This window comes from Drosophila montana, unplaced genomic scaffold (assembly GCF_035044405.1).
Source record: "Drosophila montana isolate Dmon_TW-CO22-7 unplaced genomic scaffold, ASM3504440v1 contig_3733_1, whole genome shotgun sequence".
Lineage (NCBI taxonomy): Eukaryota > Metazoa > Arthropoda > Insecta > Diptera > Drosophilidae > Drosophila > Drosophila montana.
In genome coordinates this window covers 9,326,063-9,344,153 of record NW_026998620.1, presented here as the reverse complement: position 1 = coordinate 9,344,153, position 18,091 = coordinate 9,326,063, and the positions used below count along the sequence as shown (strand labels likewise).

At 41.3% G+C, this 18,091-nt stretch overlaps 5 protein-coding genes across 7 annotated transcripts; 3 read left to right on the top strand and 2 right to left on the bottom strand.

The window, feature by feature from the left end:
* LOC135436483 (chymotrypsinogen B) lies at nucleotides 1-1,726 on the top strand. Its single transcript, XM_064694092.1, has 4 exons — nucleotides 1-270; nucleotides 330-516; nucleotides 578-1,240; nucleotides 1,301-1,726. The coding sequence occupies exons 1-4, from the start codon at nucleotides 126-128 to the stop codon at nucleotides 1,554-1,556; spliced, it is 1,251 nt and encodes a 416-aa protein (XP_064550162.1). The 5' UTR covers nucleotides 1-125; the 3' UTR covers nucleotides 1,557-1,726.
* Nucleotides 1,600-8,568, bottom strand: LOC135436482 (scavenger receptor class B member 1). 2 transcript variants are annotated; one of them, XM_064694091.1, is made up of 7 exons: nucleotides 7,957-8,562; nucleotides 3,716-3,807; nucleotides 3,142-3,654; nucleotides 2,908-3,068; nucleotides 2,561-2,841; nucleotides 2,364-2,482; nucleotides 1,600-2,302 (listed from the first exon to the last, which is right to left on the bottom strand). In XM_064694091.1, the coding sequence occupies exons 1-7, from the start codon at nucleotides 7,991-7,993 to the stop codon at nucleotides 1,865-1,867; spliced, it is 1,641 nt and encodes a 546-aa protein (XP_064550161.1). In that variant the 5' UTR covers nucleotides 7,994-8,562; the 3' UTR covers nucleotides 1,600-1,864. The 2 variants fall into 2 exon arrangements, 1 of the variants encoding a protein (XP_064550161.1); XR_010437536.1 differs by having other exon boundaries at nucleotides 2,161-2,302; nucleotides 2,680-2,841; nucleotides 7,957-8,568.
* A 1,909-nt stretch (nucleotides 8,569-10,477) lies between these two features.
* Nucleotides 10,478-14,089, top strand: NPF (neuropeptide F). Of its 2 annotated transcripts, XM_064693840.1 has the most exons (5): nucleotides 10,478-10,605; nucleotides 10,678-11,063; nucleotides 12,522-12,646; nucleotides 13,541-13,839; nucleotides 13,907-14,089. In XM_064693840.1, exons 4-5 carry the CDS (start codon nucleotides 13,552-13,554, stop codon nucleotides 13,937-13,939), a joined length of 321 nt encoding a protein of 106 aa, XP_064549910.1. In that variant the 5' UTR covers nucleotides 10,478-10,605; nucleotides 10,678-11,063; nucleotides 12,522-12,646; nucleotides 13,541-13,551; the 3' UTR covers nucleotides 13,940-14,089. The 2 variants fall into 2 exon arrangements, with proteins under 2 accessions (XP_064549910.1, XP_064549908.1); XM_064693838.1 differs by having other exon boundaries at nucleotides 10,678-12,646.
* A 123-nt stretch (nucleotides 14,090-14,212) lies between these two features.
* Nucleotides 14,213-15,201, bottom strand: LOC135436278 (ATP synthase mitochondrial F1 complex assembly factor 1). Its single transcript, XM_064693837.1, has 2 exons — nucleotides 14,919-15,201; nucleotides 14,213-14,860 (listed from the first exon to the last, which is right to left on the bottom strand). Exons 1-2 carry the CDS (start codon nucleotides 15,158-15,160, stop codon nucleotides 14,272-14,274), a joined length of 831 nt encoding a protein of 276 aa, XP_064549907.1. The 5' UTR covers nucleotides 15,161-15,201; the 3' UTR covers nucleotides 14,213-14,271.
* Nucleotides 15,202-15,866: 665 nt separating this feature from the next.
* Nucleotides 15,867-17,971, top strand: LOC135436277 (fatty acyl-CoA reductase wat-like). The gene is made up of 5 exons (XM_064693836.1): nucleotides 15,867-16,009; nucleotides 16,119-16,231; nucleotides 16,291-16,801; nucleotides 16,862-17,576; nucleotides 17,655-17,971. The coding sequence occupies exons 1-5, from the start codon at nucleotides 15,934-15,936 to the stop codon at nucleotides 17,743-17,745; spliced, it is 1,506 nt and encodes a 501-aa protein (XP_064549906.1). The 5' UTR covers nucleotides 15,867-15,933; the 3' UTR covers nucleotides 17,746-17,971.
* The last annotated feature ends 120 nt before the right edge of the window (nucleotides 17,972-18,091 follow it).

Below are 18,091 nucleotides of genomic sequence, written 5' to 3'. Positions count from 1 at the left end.
GGCAACTGGCATCTGCCACAGCCACAGCCGCAGCTGTCGGAGTCTGGGTTTGGGTCTGGGTCTGGGTCAGTCATGCGCGCGATCAGCCGCTGAGGCCGTGCGGTGGCTTGGCGAGCAGCGACAACATGATGAAGCTATCGTCACAACAACAACAACATCCACAACGGCAACGGCAACAACAACAGCAGGCAACAACACACGCACTGGCGCTGACCTTGCGCTGGCTCTGCCTGCTGCTGCTGGTGCACAGCGCCGCGCAGTTTGAGACAGGTGAGTGCAATCGATCTCGCCGAGAATCGGGCAGTCTTGAGTGAACCATTACAATACAGACTGCGGCTGTCGACCCGGACGTCGCGAGGCACGGATTATTGCCGGCGCTTCCACGCACGAGGGCCAATTTCCGTGGCAGGCCTCGCTGGAGCTGCTGCATCCCTCGCTGGGCTTCCTGGGCCACTGGTGTGGTGCTGTGCTCATTCATCAGTACTGGATACTCTCCGCCGCCCACTGCGTGCACAAGTAAGTGCCAGCCACTCCCAAGCCCAGTTGTAGTTGCCGCTTAACGATTATTCTCTCGCAGCGATCTCTTTAATCTGCCCATTCCACCGCTGTGGACGGTGGTGCTGGGCGAGCATGACCGCAATGTGGAGACGGGCAATGAGCAGCGTATTCCCGTTGAGAAAATTGTGCTGCACCATCAGTATCACAACTTCCGACACGATGTGGTGCTTATGAAGCTGTCCAAGCCCGCGGATCTCTCACGCTCCTCCCACATTCGGCGCATTTGTTTGCCTTTTATGCTGCGCGAATCACCGGAGGCACCAGCGCCAACGACGGAGGATGTTCTCAGCCAACAACTGGAGCTGGACGATGTGCCTGAGAAGATTGACAATTTTCTGCGCAGCGCACAGAGTCGCAGACGCTACCGCAATGTGACTGCTCCCAGTTCTACAGACGTGTCCATGCGGGAGCTAATGAACATGAAGATCCTCAGTCGTTTGCGCCAGGCGCTGAGGCAGTCCCAGCGCTCCCCCCGCAGCCAGAAACGCACGCGGCGGCGCAACGACAAGCTCATGAAGCTGCAGCTCGACTCGGAGCAGGACACACAGTTCGCCAGGGGCGGGGACTCGCACGAGATGCCCTTCATTGACTGTGTGGCCACGGGCTGGGGCAAGGCCAACATCAGCGGCGATTTGTCCAATCAGCTGCTCAAGACGCATGTGCCGCTGCACCAGAATGGCAGGTGAGTCGGCCAGCTAGTGCTTTGCAATCAGATAAGCTAAATGTACAGTATCCATTCCAGATGCAGGGATGCCTACGGCAGCTTTGTGAAAATTCACAGCGGCCATTTGTGCGCTGGCCAGCTCAACGGAGAGGGCGGCACCTGTGTGGGCGACTCCGGCGGGCCGCTGCAGTGTCGCCTCTCGCGGGATGGGCCCTGGATATTGGCCGGAGTCACCTCCTTTGGTTCGGGCTGTGCGCTTGAGAATTTCCCAGATGTTTACCTACGCATCTCGTACTACTTAAATTGGATTGAGGACACAATTGCCTCACATTAAGGCCAGTTCCAGTCCAAAAATGTTAATCGATAGTCGTTAATCGTTTATCGATAATCTTGTACAGTTATCATGCTGCATATGTATATTTATCGAGTGCAAACTTAGCTTACGACCACGAATCAGAATTACCATTAACCTTAATTTTTATATAAGCATAGAATGTTCCCTAAGTTGTTTCCGTTGAGCAGAATATAATCTACACCAAATCTCCTTATTTGCTTAGCTCCTAATATCACAGAGTGTGGACAGCTCCTAACGGCTGCCCATTGTAGGTTGAGGTAATGTTCCAATTGAATTGTTCGCACTTCCTAAACCTCAAGCTTATCTGCATTCTCGTCTAACAGCGGCTGCTGTACCTCCGGTTGCACACACTCCGCCGGCAAGGATTTGTGCAGGGATGCGGTTATGGCTAGCGCGCCCAATACGCTCGCGGCCTTCTCCCCGTGCTCGGACTTGTGCATGCCAGCTGGTGGCGACCAAAAGCATAGAAGAAACGCCGCACTTAGCTGGTAAAAGCCGCATAGGATCAAAACCAGCGACACCACAAGCTGCAGCAGTGGGAAGCCAGTTTTGAGTGCATGCACCAGCACCTGCAGGCTCAGGGGCAGATTTTCAATGGTGAGATCGACCCAGAGCAGCGGCAGCACTAGATTCTCAAAGGGTTCCATGAGGCGATTGAACTTGATGTTGCCCACCACTTGGTTGGCCTGTAGGCGCATATGAACATGCAAGGGTACGCCCAGTTGCTGTAGGGATTGGGCGGTTAGTTTTGAAGAATGGAGTAAAAATTACCTCCTGTCCACTTACCGGCTGCATCATGAAAGTGGATGTAAAGCGGGACTCATTTGGATTAAGTCCTTCAAAAGGTTTCAGTAAGCTGGGATCAGCATGCATAAAGTGTGGATAAGTAATAGCCAGAGGCATATCTGGAAAATATATAGAAAGAGATGGCAAAAAAAAAAAAGAATTAGATTGATAAACATCAGTGCTTCCGGAGCACTTACTGTAATAGCAGGGAGAGACATTGCCTACTCCTCGCTTCAGGCAGTGATTGTTCTTGCAAAAGCATGAGGAATTGGCGCTGTGCAGCTCGCTGTCAAAGATATGGGGCTCCATAACGTACTCATAGGCATCCAGGCCCTTAAAGTTCAGGGTGCGATTGAATTTCATGGGCAACAGCCGACAGAAAGTTCGTCGATAGATTTGGAAGGTGTCGTGCTCGTTCATGTCTCGTGGGAAGAGGGTGGCATCATGACTGCCCCAAATGCGATTACACTGAGTGCCGCTGCAAGAGGAGAGAGATGTGGTTATAACCCGGAAATTGGGCAATGGCCAATTGCTAATTGCTCACTTGGTGGCCTCATCGTACTCCCAGCGCTTGAAGCCGCGTTCGTAGTTAATGCTATTGATGGAATAGCCGCGTGGCGAGCCAGGCAGGTTAACACCATGCGCATCCTTGAGCTCTGGCAGATGCATATTGACCACGTTGCTCTCGTTGCCCTCGCGAAATAGCTGAACGATAATTGAAGAAAATTTTTAGGCATGCAACAGGCAACAGCATGACGCATGCGCGGCGAATACTAACCTTCTCCATGATGCCAAAGCTGGAGAAATCGATCAGACTGGGCACAAACTTGGAGGCCAAATGCACCAGGTGATCCTCATAGCCCCACATGTAGTCGTGCACGCTGACCTCCAGCATGGGCTGTGCATTGAGGCGTTTGGCCAGAGCGCTCAGGCCGAGTGCGGCGAACATGGAGAGGCTGGCTGCCTGTGTGCTGACGCCCATGTAGGGTATATTAGGCGCCCGAATGCGATCGATTTTCGGGTCACCCACTGAACGCTCCGGCACGAAGATGTACTCTCGACGCGGCGTGTAGGTGATGGTGTTATTGGCCTCGTTCAAGGTTATGTTATGATTGGAGAGCACCTCCTGATAGACATAGGGGCCAACCTCCTCGACCTTCATCTTGGCATCCGTGCCCGCTATAAAGGCATCCACATTTGTGTAGTTGAACATGTAGACCATGATGTAGACATCAAGCGGTGGAACGAGCCACAGCTTGCGTAGCAGCGCATGAGGACTCAGACTGATTTGCTAAACCAAAGGGAATCAGTTGGGATCAATGGTCATCTAATCATCTAAATGCACGTCTTACCCAATCGACAATTAGCTTGACGGGATCTGTCATAAAGATGGCTGCTCCAAAGAAAACGAGCGTCATGCCAAGTGCAGCACATCGCAATAGCTCTGCGAAATAAATTGGAGTACGAGGTGAGTTATGCAATTAGCTCGATCTCAGCTCAGTTTGTGTCGCATTGCGATTGTTGCAAGCAGTCGAAGTTCAACAAGTTTGCAAAATCGCTGACAGCTTGTGGATCGCGTGCGGCTGCCTGCCATGTTATTGACCTTCGCGATTCTCTGTTGTTGTCAACGGCATTTTATTGCAAAGATCTGCGACCTACCTCAATGACAGGACCAGGAACCGCCACTTGGCCAAAAATACACAAAAAAAAAAAAAAAACAAAAAAGCGCCCAAACAAAAGGAAAACAAAATGTTGTTGATGACACGGCACATGTGCTACCAATGGAGTTCAATAAACGCGAAACGAGAAGGTGAGACAGGCACTGGGGCAACATTTTATGATGCCAGCGAAATAATCATAAACATGTTGCGTCACACGTCTTACCCGAACCCCGTCTCATTGCAAAACCCAGTTTATGTTCTTATGCTGTGTCTGTATCTGTATCTGATTGATTTGTGGGAATTGCGAGCGGGTTGAAGGTATCTGGAGCTGACCTCGCATGGCAGTTGCAACGGACTTGATAAGAACTATATTTATTTAAATAACACTCTTAAATAAGTTTAAAGTAAAGATATCATAAAATATTAAATACTTTCAATATGCCAATGTAGCCAACATTCTTTGAGCTTTGTTTTATTTATAGCGGCGTGTGAAAACTCGTTTTGTCTCACTTTGGAAATACACATACAAGATGCTCACCTTCCAGCAAGACTGTTATCATTGAAGCAGTTTCGTTGCGGATGTGATCATAAACTGATTACAAACTATGCGTAACTTATTTGTGAAAGAATTCGTTCGCATGTCTGGCCGATTTTGGGGATCATGGCCGTGCATGCTCCACCTCAACACACAATTCATAAATCAAGAGTCGAGTTTTAACCCATTTTTTTTCATCTTTCAGAGAAATCATTTAACAAAATCCCCCCGAAATAAAAAGACAGCAATTGACAAAACCGCAAGTACCTGACAATAAGATATAAAACAATAATATATCACACTAAGAATCCGCACTAAGCACATGGTCAGATCAATGAACCAAGCTAACCAAGCCCCTAAGCTATAAGCCATATCTTTGAATCACCCGCACAGCTACAAAACAGCATTAACTCATTAATAGTTTCGTCGATCTTTTGTTTTTGTTTTGATGTCAGCTTTGTCACGCCACCAGCGCAAATAAGTTCAAGATTTCAAAATCAAAACAAAACGCAAGAGACCATCTATGATAACAAATACCACTGTATGTTTACAGGTATAGCTAACCAAATGCGTGTGTATGAGTGTGTGTATCCTTGCCTTGAATCGCATTGCTGCGCTAACACACACTCACGTACGTACATGGCCATAAGTGGTGGCCAGTTAGCCAGTCATAGACATCGATTGCTTCCAGTCACCAGACAAGACATACCATAAATTAGGTACCAAACAAAGCGCTCAAATTATTCTGCTGCAACGAATCTCTGATAGGAAAGACAAAAAAAAAAGACGTAGATCGGCGCTCGACAACGATCGAAACAGCGGACTCTGGGGTAAATTATGCAACTGCATTGCCAAAGTTTCGAACGCGACTGAGACGACGTTCCAAAAGCCAAATGCCGTAGAAATGAGCATGAATGAGCGGCGCTTGTTTTGTCCGACAGCTGATTCGGTTGAGCTCTGAACCCGTTTCTCTGGCCGCGCTGAGGCACAGCATCACAGTGGTTCAGCTACTATATGCAACCTACAGATACATTTGTATCTCACAGTTATGAGGTTGTCGGCTGACGGCACTCTACGGCAGTTTGAAGTTCAAGTTCGCTGCAATTTGGCATAGCATTAAAAGCTGAGATAAAAAAATTAAATAAATAAATAAAAAAAAAGGTGCTCAAAATGCACACGGTACGAAATTGTTGAACTCACACGGCAGCGAATGGCAACACGTCGCTGCTGACCCACTAAAATTCAAGAATGAATTGTTTTTGTATCTGGCCAGCAACAATCTATACTTCAGACGCCTTCAAATGTGGCTGTGTGTGTGTGTGTATGTGTGTGTGTGTGTGTGAGTGTGTTTGACTTCCGTCAAATGGCAATAAATTAAGTATATGTATTAGCCAAGTTAACCAGCCAGCTAGTCAGCCAGGCGGCCAGATATAAGATGTGTGCTTGTGCTAACGTATGTAACCACAAGATACGGTCGCATAGCATTTGAAGTTGTTGTCATCTCGTTTGTTTGCCAGTCGATTGTTTGCTTGTGTTTAGCTAATGATTAATCTTACATGGTTGGTTGCAGTTAATCATCTTCTCTCAAAAAAAAAAGTTATATATATAGAAAAAAAACCCCAAAACCCTTAAATAGTCTCGCCAGCAATTAGACAGGCTGCCAATAAGGAAATGCAAACAACGCCAGGTGCAGGCTCATCAGAACCAGACCAGACCAGACCGCTTCTCAGATCTGAGCTCAGTTCCGTTCGGCAGTTGGCTTTGAAATGGATAGGTGCTTTTTGTTTTTGTTTTTTTTTTGTCTATTGTCGCTATTGCCTTTACAATTTATTGTTATTTACATTGTTTAGCACACGTTAAGTTGTGCATTATATCTATTTTCAATGAGTGACGATTTCGAAAAGCGCTAAAGAATTTCGCAAATATTATACTTTGCCAAATATTCTTTCTGGAAACGTTAATATGGTTGTCGAGCATTTGTGTTTACATCTGTTGACACTTCTGAGGAAAGGAAAAGTTTGTCAGTTGGGGAATACTTTCACACGCTTGGCCAATTGTAACACTCTCACACACATACACAGATGTGGGTCAATTTGGAAACGGTTGACATCTTCTTTTTAAAATATAGTATATGATACCTACTAATCACACCCAATTCATCTTCAAGGCCAATGCTGCACATTGCTCAAAGTTCGCCTTCAATTTCAAAGCGTTTTGTTGATTCAAATCGTCATCAAATCGGACTTCATGGTAAGGTAGTACGTGACGTTACAGTCACAAACGCTCTTAACTTCAAATCTTAATTTATGCAAGCTTAATTACAATTAAGTTCCGTTAATACACGTACATCTCTATATGCGTGTGTGTGTGTGTGTGTGTGTGAGTGTGTGTCTGTGAGTGAGACTAAACTTTGGAATTAGTTTATATTCAATGACTTTGTCAAAACGATCTAATGATAAGTATGACAGCAATTACAGCCAGATTAAGGCAAGTTCACCGATTTGCTTGAAAACAGATCAACCAGGTCTGGGCACCGGCCAGTTTTTTACAGTGGCAAATCAATATCAATTTATGTATAAATGTAAACATGAATTTAAATGCGGGATTCAAAATTACCTAAACGACACTTCAGTGTTATAGAAATTTAATGAAATATTTATTTTGCTTTACATTTATTTTTGGCAGCACGTCAAAGTCCTTTGGAGTAGATACATTTTTTTTTGTCTTCAACTAGAGTTATAATATAAGATTATAAAATATTTTGTACGTAATTTATATTATGTTACTCTCATAAACTATGCTTTAAGCTCCTTGTAATTTTTGCTTTAATGACTTTAAAGACAGCTTCTGACTAAAGTTCTTTTTGCAATATTTTCTGGTTACTGGCAAAAAAAAAAACAAAAATTTATTTAAAAACATAAAAATGTTTCTATTACGTTTGTGTCACTCTTAAAATGTTTCTTTAATGGTTGGGTCAAGAATATTAACAGAAAAATATCTGAATAGATTGTTTTTTAATTTTTTAATCATGTTTGTTTGAGAAACGAGTTTCTTTCTAAACTTCTTAACTTCTTCTGTCCAACTTGAAATAGGTTTTAAGCTGTAAATCTCAAGCGCTTGGATATTGCTGCATACTTTTGACGTGATTTGCATGCAAGTACTCGTCAAGTTTTCGACATTCCCCCAAATCCTGCTTAATAGCATTCAGAGACACTAGTTGCAAAATGTATTTAACAACCAGTTTTGCAAGTGCTAAATATTTTTAACGATCACATCGGGAGGTACCCTTTACTTTAAAGGCGTTCCGAATTATCTTTAATGGGGCTTTGAATTTGGTTAAATTGGACAATAAACGGTATGGCTTAATTAAGAGCGGGCTGCACTTTAATTTACTCACTTGCATTGCGCTGGGTTTTGTTTGTGAACAGTTTCATTTTGAGAGCTGCAAATGTTTTTGATTTATCGCGATTTTCGCAACTATTTCAACTATTTAAAACTGTGTGGCAATCAATTAACAGATATTTATAGTGGCCTGTTTTGCTGACGAAAATCAGTTACTTGAGCAATTTGTACATATGTATATAAAACTTTATTGCAGGCAAACAAAACGATTAACAATAACAAGTCCAAAGATTATAACTTCTGATTAATTTGCATGGGTTGTTTTACGGTTAATTTGAATAAATATACCGTAAATATCTTTAAATAAGACATCAAGGACCTTCGTTTATTAATTAGTATCAATAATCCATTTGACTACGTTTTGATAGATCCGAAATGCACTTTGCACAGAATTTCCCGACTATTTGCCTAACTAAATGTAATTAAATTGGATGTACTTGTTTAGTTGCACTTGTTGGTTGTTGTTTTTTTTTTTTGTATTTATATTTTTTTGCTATTGTTGTAACTATTTGCGAATTGACTGACACGCACTTCCTATTCTCACGATATTTGACAACTTAATGCGCTGAGCTGAACGGCAGTGAGTACCTTTATATGGACTCTTGGGCCGGGCAGCTGAGCTCCGACTGAGACGTTAACTGCGACCAAGCTCAGACGTAGACCGGGCTGCGATCAAGCATCTAGCGTTAAAGCGCGAAAATCTTTTCATGAACCGGTCCACTTTCAAGCCTCTGCCGACGCTGACGCTGACGTTGGCGGCGCGACGTCAGCGCCGGTCCCTGGGTGTCAATAGCTAAAACAACGACAACGACAACAGCAACAAATACAACTACAACAACAACAACAGCTCAAACATAACTGGCAGCGTTTTAATAATCACCAAGTACTTGCAACTAAGTAGTCTAAGTCTCAAATATTACCAGAGTGCTATTTGCTCCAAACCCCTCAGAACGATGAGTTAATCGGCACTGTATCTGGATTTGTGGCTGTCGGGGGTTACTAAAGTTCGCCGATGTGTGTTATTTTGTTGTTGTTTTTTCTAGCTGTGTCGGCGGCTGTGCCTGTGGTTGTGAATGTGGTTGTGGTGCGCCATTTTAAAGATCACTTAGCCGCCTTAACGTTGTTTTACATTTAATAGCACAAATGACTCTATTTAATCCCTAATAAGCACGCACACGTGCCCCGCCGCTTTAGAACATGTACATATATTCATAAAACATTCGCATTTAAAACCAATTTCTGGGAGCGCAGGGCGCCCGGGGCTGGTACTTAGCAGAAAATAACTATTAAGTAGCAATGCGGATAATTATCAATCTGATCGATTTAGATCGTGGCCAATAGCCAGGTCACGTGTTCGATGCGGCCGTCGGACGGAACGCTGCGCTAAAAGCGTCTGGCCATTAGGTGGATATTGTGAGCAACGCAAAACTAGTTGGCAACGGCTTCTGGCAGGGCGGTCCATTAGGCACAAAGTGACCCGAGCGTTAGCCGAACCTTAAACCAAACTAAACTCTAATTCCACGTAAAGATCGCGTGTTTCTAATGTTCTCATTTGTGTACTTAATTGTTATTGCGTACATTTTGACAGCGCGTTTGCTGTTTTTTTTTTTTTTTATTATTTTTTTTATTATTTTATATTTTTATAGCCATTGTCTTATGTTCTGGCGTTAAATTTCGTCTGGACTCTAGCGTTTAAGTGTAGCTTGAGCGCACGCGAAATTTAACTCAAGCTTAAATGTCCAGTCATTGGGTCCCACTAACTAGCAGTTGTCATGTTGTAAACTGTTAATTGTTGTTTATAGCAAGTCACACCATAATTATGGCATATTAACAACGCCCAAAACGGCTGAAGTGCTTTTGAATGCTTTAGAAAGCCCTCCAACACAGAAAGCTTTCCATGACGCTTTGAGCTTTAGCCAAGGATGTGCTTTGTACCCTTATGGTGGAAATATTTTGCACGTACTCTGACTCACAAAACAAGCAATACGTAAGCGGAAAAATATTATCACCCAATGTTTGTACTTGGTAAAAGGCAAATAATTAGAAAGCACAACAATGTTAAATCTTTTAATACACTTAAGAGCATTAAGCGAAACCTCTAGATCTTCAATATTTATACATCGCATATGGCGACTAGACAGAAATACATTTTAAACTATGTTAAAATGAAAGGCATTGCAGGAATTGGGGTATTGGAAGGAATCATTGCATTACAATTATAGCATCTAAAGTAGAACCTAACATTAAAAAAGACGACATAAAGTATATTCAATTTAATATAATATTGTATATATTTTTAATTATATATGGACTTTAATATTGCTCATATAGTATTCGTATTCAAATTGCTGAGACAAAGGGTAAGTTATATTATTCCTTTTGGAACTGGAATGCTGCATCAACAATGCCCCATTTTGCAGCCAAATTTAAGTTTATTAGAATTTTTCCAAAAAAGAATTTAAAAATAATAATTTTTATCACAGTTCCTTTTTATTTATTGACTTTCTCTAGTTTTCCCCTAGTCGCAATTAGAATTGTTTACAAATGTACATTCCAATTAAATATTTGAAAACTGTACGACTTCAACACCTATTATGAAGCGATTATTTATTATTTTTGTATATATTAGCCGATGCACTACAGGGTAAGAAAATTGTCGCTAAGAATATTAAAACAATAGTTCGTTGTAAAATTTAAATTAACATCCTCTTCGAAGCTTGGCTATTGGAACAAGTGAATCACGTAAGCTATCAGATAAATATGTTATGTGAACATTTTCTAGAAGAAAACGACTAAACGACTAAAACAACGAAATTATATTTATCAAATTGCCTAGTATAATTTGCTTAAGTGCTAGGCCCATATAACGTTTCAAATAAAACAGGAAACCTTTTACCAATTCATCGGATGGAAACAACACGCGATGCGTGTGTTTTCTTCTTAACAAGGGAAACCCCATTTGCATGCTGCTACAAATTATAACTGTACTATATGGTAGGTATAATTATTTTGTATCCAAACTACGGATTGTTAGATCGGCTACTCAAGTTGCCCTTACTGTGATGCCATAAAAAGTCGCGCTGACATTTTAACACTTGGAAGGTGAGAAAGACGAGAAAAGAGCACAGCACAATAAGCTGCATATACAGCGTCAATGAGTGTACCTATGAACATCCTTGAACTGAACTAGCACAAGGCACGAGTTGGGCAATGAGTGTGTGAAGCACTTAAAGCTAGGGATTCCCCCCGTTGCAACAGCGTCACTTGCTGTGAAAGCCAACAAACAAGAAGTGAGAGCATAGAACGGCGATCATATGTAAATTGATGGAAACTTTAACTATGATGTTAATCCCCCAAAGCTAGCAATTACTTACGACACAGCTTGAAGGCATGTGATAGATTATTATATAGGTTAAGGTCAGGCAGGAGCCTTTTTCCAACTTAATAATACAGGAAAAAATGTTCTCTTTAAATGTAGCTTGTTGATCTGTGCTCTAATCTAAAACTAACAATAAGGAACAAGCAAAGCGGTGAACCAATTAAATTTAAATATGATACGCTGTCGGTCAGCTCTAATGAATATTTAACGAGCTTAATTGCATTTGGTGCACTTTGAAAACAGTATATCTTTATTCATACTATATTATATTGAATAGCAACACCAACAAGAGCATAAAAAAACCAACTAAATTAATAGCCGTACTGTGTTTGCTACTTGACAATTAGCCAGGTCATTTAAAGTTAATACGAATATAATAATAAGCATTTAGAAAAGTCATCGTGGCTATGACGACAGACTGTTGTATTTAGATGCGGATAACGCGGCGTATTCGTAATGCATGTTACGTATACGCACTTAACCAGAAGTTAAAGATTATAGAACTGCATTCGTTGTCGAGGCAACAGCACGAATGACCCCAAATTACAGAGCAATTCAGTGCGAATACTTTGGCATGCCGATAAATAATATATTTATATATGTATGTTATGTATACATATAATTTACTTGTGGCCGTAACGGCGTCAAACCGTGCCTCAAATCACAGCCGCCAAAGCCGGGCGCCAATTAAAAAATAATCAAATAATTCTAATTAATGATAGTGTCCAGTAGGCTGGCATTTGCATATCGACTCTGCGCTCAGGTGGGGACAGCAGGCGCTAATCCTTCGCATCGCATTTTGTCATTAATATCTAGCAGCATTTCGCGATATCTCGTTAGCCAACTGTCAGTATTCGTTAGCGTTGGCGTTATTGTCGGGACTGTTTCCGTTCCAGCTGGTCCAAAAACTTTACCTACATAATTAGCTTGCATATGAATTTATTTTTGAGGCTTCGCCGCTGCCAAGCAACGCTGAGCGGGTGCCCGGGGCGAATCATCCTGCAGCTGTATCTAGGTCATGGTGCGTACGACGTGTTCGACTATAAATGCCTGTTGCTGCGCTGATTCGTTTACCATTTACCTTCGGTCGTTGGTTCCATCCGCTGCCTGTTGACTTGCTCCTGGCTCACCAATTGCTCCCGTACAACACCCCGTTGACCTATTGCCCGTTTGTTCGGCAGTTTCCGGTCATCATTCATAATTCTGCATTCGAGACGTCAGTTACTTGTTGCGCCATTGGACAACGTTGCATGCAACATACGTGTGCAAATTTAATTAGCTACTTGTCAATACTCACCAGTTAAAGGTAAGCACCGAAAATATAAATAAATTTTTTTCTTAATTTTTTAGACTTTTAAATATTAATAATAATTAATAATGAGAATGAGACAGTAATTTTTTAGGGTATATTAATTTACTTCAATGCTGCGTTATATTTTGTGCTAATTACGAAATTTGCAGTGCATTATATATATTAGCTGGGAAGAGTTCGCAAAATCGTATTGTGCCCACATAAAGTTGTTAATTGGCTTATAAAAATTTGCATAGATATAAATCAAAAAAAAAAAAAAACGAACAATGAGTTCGCGTTTTGCTCGTGTGTTAAAAAAAGATATATTCGTGTTACATATCTGCTTAGTGTGCCAGAAAATTGAGATTATCATGACGGAGTTTCCCTAACTACTTATAATACCTAATTTGTTCAATTAAACTATAGCTTTCTTCGGGCAATTAGATTAGATTTACGTCAGATGCCTTTGATTGCAATACGGAGGAACTAGTACATAAACGAAGCGATAATTGTATGGCCAATGCAAATTATCATGTACGTTTGTAAGATAGCCACTGGATACAAATATCCATGGCCCTAGTCAGACCCGTAAATGGGTTACTAATGAGCCAGTATACGTCTATCAAGTCCAGATAATATGAGCTTATAACTAGATACCCAGTAACTAGTAGTTAGTTATGCAAATCACAATATAACAATTAGCAATTGGCTTTTATTCCCAAGATTTAATCTTTGTTTGAAGCAAATAAATGCGATTATATAGCCATAAAGTAATATATGCAAGAGCACTTTTGCTATTAACCAAATATAGCGAATATTGAATAAAATTTCAATTAGGCTTAGCACTCAAACATCAATCAATTTTTTTCCATCCACCTACTCTTCAATCCGTCTTGCTCATGTACGCAGGTAATCGCATCATGTCCCAAACAATGCGCTGCACTTTGGTTGTCTGCGTGGCACTCGCTCTGTTTGCCGCTGGCTGCAACGTGGAGGCATCCAAGGCGCGCCCGCCGCGCAACAACGAAATCAGCACCATGGCGGACGCATTAAAGTATCTGCAGGACCTCGACGTCTACTATGGCGACAGAGCACGCGTGAGATTTGGAAAGCGCGGCTCTGTAATGCAGGCAATTCGCAATCGAATACTTGAAAATGGCATTAACAGCAACAATAATGAAATTATCAATGACAACGGCGGTGAATTGGTATGTGAATATCCAATAGATTAGTAAAAACCGGGCAACAAATTAAGTATGCATATCTCCATTGTAGATACACGTCGCTGGCGAAGATGAAATGTTTTAATGATGGGGCGAAGAGAGAGAATAAAGTTTAAGATCTTGTTGCATCATTTTGGAGCAATAGTTTAAATGTATACAACAATTTCTGGTAGCAAAAATACCAAAGAATACTTAAAATATGAATGTTAAATAAAGTTAAATGTTCATTGCAAAATATCCATGATTATATGGTAAATTACTTGTTTCTTTGCTTAATCATGAACGACCTTAGAAGGTGGCAGACAGCTGGGAATTAAATTTATTATGTCGAACCAATACGATTTAAAATGTTCTGCTCTTTCTTCGTTTCGATTTAGTTTTACTTTAATCAATTTTAAGATAGAACTTGATTTAAGCTTAAACCAATTGTATGTTTTCAACTTCCTTTATGAGATCCATGTGCTTGAAGTCATCTGGACGTTTGGTGAATGTCTCCAGCAGTTTTAACTTATTCTCGTCTGTCATATAGTAAAACATTTGCAGCTCATTCGCCAGACACTGGGCCTCCTGTGCAGTTAGAACCTTTGTGTCGTACTCGCCACGCATTAGTATGATTCCCTTGTCCTGCATCTCGGTGTAATGCACCAGTGTAAGGCATTCGGGTGCATTCTCATGATGCACCTGGTAGGCCAGCAGCGGAGTAAAATGAACCGTGTTTGCGGCAAACTGCAACAGGATGAACTCAAAACCCTCACTGCGTGGCAGTGGCAACAGAAAGATTGGATGCTCCTTGGCTCGTCCAGTTAGTGTCTCGTATTGGGCCGTTGTCAGTGTGGCAGCTAGCACATCCTTGGTTTTGTGGTATTCGATCCAGATTTGCGATATCTCCTCGGCGTTCTTATCAGCAATTAGCTCCATCTTCATGATGTCTGTTAGCTTCTTGTGGGGCAGTTCAGCCTGATCCGTGGCCAGCTTTTCTTTGGGATTCAATAGCTCTGAGTAGGATCTAAATGGATGGGCATTTTACACAATCAGAATCATAATAATATGCTACTTTGGCTCACCTAGCCTGACTTTTTCCGTCAACGATGGGCTTCATTACGCGCTCAATACGATCCAAGAACTCCTCGGCCGAAGTTTGTTGCATTTTGGCTATCTTGTCAGCATACTTGAAATAGTAGGGATTGGTTTCCTTCAGCTGTTCAATTACCTCTTTAGCACGGCTTGACGACGTCATGGCTATGCTGCGCCTAAATGTTTGAGGATTTCTTGGCAAAATGCGTAAAACTTTACGAGCGCATTCCATCCCGAAATTAATCGAATCCAGAAAAGTTACACAACTCACAGCTGTCAAACAGCTGAGTTTTCATTCAGTGTTGAGAAGTATCTTGCAGTTGTCAACAGCGTGCTTTGCAACACACAAAACTCTGTTGCTGCTTTCGAAACATCGGTAATTTTTTAAGCCTTAATTACTTAAAAAGCCAGCTAGCTGCCTAGTTCAATTGCAATTGTTAGATACTCCTACGGTATGCGTTTATTTTTAGCTGTTTTTTATTTTTGCTATTTAGGAATGGGCGCTCTCGGTATTTTTTCTGTATAGTAACTATTCCATGGTTTGGTCACCTTTGTCATCAAACCTTTTATTATAAGCCGTTCAGAAAAGTAACGTTTGATATCGCATACCGTTAACAGCAAATTGAATCAAAGCATGACAACAACAATGACCCCCCAACGGAATTCTTGATTATTTTTTTCCTATTTGTAAGTGGAATAATATATGGCTACGTTAGGCAGGTGCCCCGATACGACACGACTTCCTATATACATGTATTAGTATATATGAATAACAAGAAAATAAGTACGTAATGTCTATATGTAGATTTGTGAGTACCGATTGTGTGCACTGGACATGCCCTCATTCGCATATACACATTAAAATTCAATGGGTTACGTTATTTTAAGTTTATACAGTCTTAGTCGAAGGTACTATATACCTTTTTATATAAAAGGCATGACCACGAAAAATTTATTTTAGTTGTCAAGCAATTGCCTTGATTAGAAAACTTTCTTTATAATAAAATGGATTCCAAAATTTCTAAGTTCTATAAAAATAAGACAGTTTTCCTAACCGGTGGGAGTGGATTTCTGGGAAGAAGTAGGTGAACGTATATACTAAAAGGAATTTTCCTGACCCCGTCAAAGATAAAACGATATTTAACATGTGATTTATAATTCGACGTGTATGATATTGCCTTGTATTTCAGTGATCATTGAAAAACTGTTGCGAGCAACAGAAGTGAAACGTATATATATTCTAATAAGGTCCAAACGTGGACAGGAAATCAAGAGCCGCATGTCCGACTTTAGCAGCAATTATGTAAGTGGACTGCAATCGGAGGGGTATTTTTTTAGCATAAATCAATACTCCTTCAAAAGCTGTTTAGGGAAGTGCTTAAATCAAATGCCAATTACTTGGAGAGGGTATCACCCATAGCCGGTGACTGTGAACTACCGGATTTGGGATTGAGCGAGGCAGACAGGAAACTGCTCGTTGAGGAGGTGCAAGTGGTTATCCATGGCGCAGCCACAGTTAACTTTGTGGAGCTACTTAGCATCGCATTAAGCATCAACACGCGGGCCACTCGCCTAATTGTGCAGCTAGCCAAGGAGATGGGTCGATTGGAGGCAGTTGTCCATGTGTCCACGGCGTTTTCAAATTGCTTGGCTGAGCACATCAAGGAGTCCTTCTATCCTGAGCTATTGGCCTGCACAGCTGACGAGGTTTTGGCGCTGAAGGATCGGCTAAGCAACAAGCTGATAGACAAAATGACACCTGCGTTGCTTGGCAACTATCCCAATACGTACACCTTTACAAAGGCGCTGGCGGAGCAGGTGGTGCAAAGGGAGGGACGCGGTCTACCGATATGCGTATTTCGACCAGGCATGAGTACGTGATGGTGGAGATTAAAGTTTCTTTTTAATAAAATGTTTGTATCTTCGGCTTAAGTTCTTCCCAGCATTAGGGAGCCTTCCAAAGGATGGATTGATAACCTCTATGGACCCATTTCAATAGTATATGGCTGTGCACTTGGCGTTGTACGCGTCATGATATTAAACAAGAAAGCCCGCAGCAATATTGTGCCGGTTGACTTTTGTGCAAATTTAATTCTGGCTTCCGCCTGGCAAACAGCTGTGGAAACTGCCCAGCGCCAGTTACCTGCACCAGATCCACCTATTTACAATTTTGTTCCAACAGCTAAAAATCCAATATTATGGGGAACATTCACAGACACAATAGAAGAGCAAAGATATGTTTTTCCATTAAATCAAATGATGTGGTTTCCGTTCATCATTTGTACCCCTAGCCTTTGGGTCTTCAAGATCTTGTCAGCATTTTATCACCATCTGCCTGCATTCTTCATCGATATTGGATTACGCGTCAAGGGTCAGAAACCACGAATGAAATCAATCTACAGGAAAGTACACGAGGGCATTAACAGATTAGTCCCATTCGGTATATCTAGCTGGAGCTTTGAGATGACTAATTCTGATCGGCTATTGGAATGCATGTCGCCACAGGATCGAAAAATCTATGAATTTGACATGAATAGTATTGATTGGATAGATTATTTGACCTCAGCCGCCGCTGGAATCCGTGTGTTCCTGCTAAAGGAAAACTTAACTGAGGAATCCTTACAAGCCGCAAGGAAGCTATGTAAACGGTAGGTTGAGAAACAATTTTTACTTATTATCCCCCAGCAATTAGCTAATACTTATTTAACCATCGTTATCTTTTGCAGGCTCTCTATATATAATGTACTTGCGCATCTTATTGCCTTTTGCATTCCTGCTGCCATTATATGGTGGGTTATAAGCCTAACGTACTTATAGTTAATTAATTTCCCTTAGAAGCTAAATTGTTGCATATGATTTTTTTTGTATTAAATAATTTCATGGTTTTGCAAGGGAAATATATTTTAATCAAATTCTATTGGGAATTGATTTGATATTCCAAAGTACGAGGCGAGCAATTAATTCCAAGTGCTACAATAATTGTGAACTGTTTTACTTAAAAAAGAAAAATAAAAGAATAAAATTACATATTTCATTGACTGCAGATATTGCTATTAACATTTTTTCAGTCGCTAGTTGGATCAGTTTGCATATTGCTATATTTTGGTTTTTTTTTTTATATTACCATTTGTCGCTCTATTATGTACATTTAAATCAGGCAACT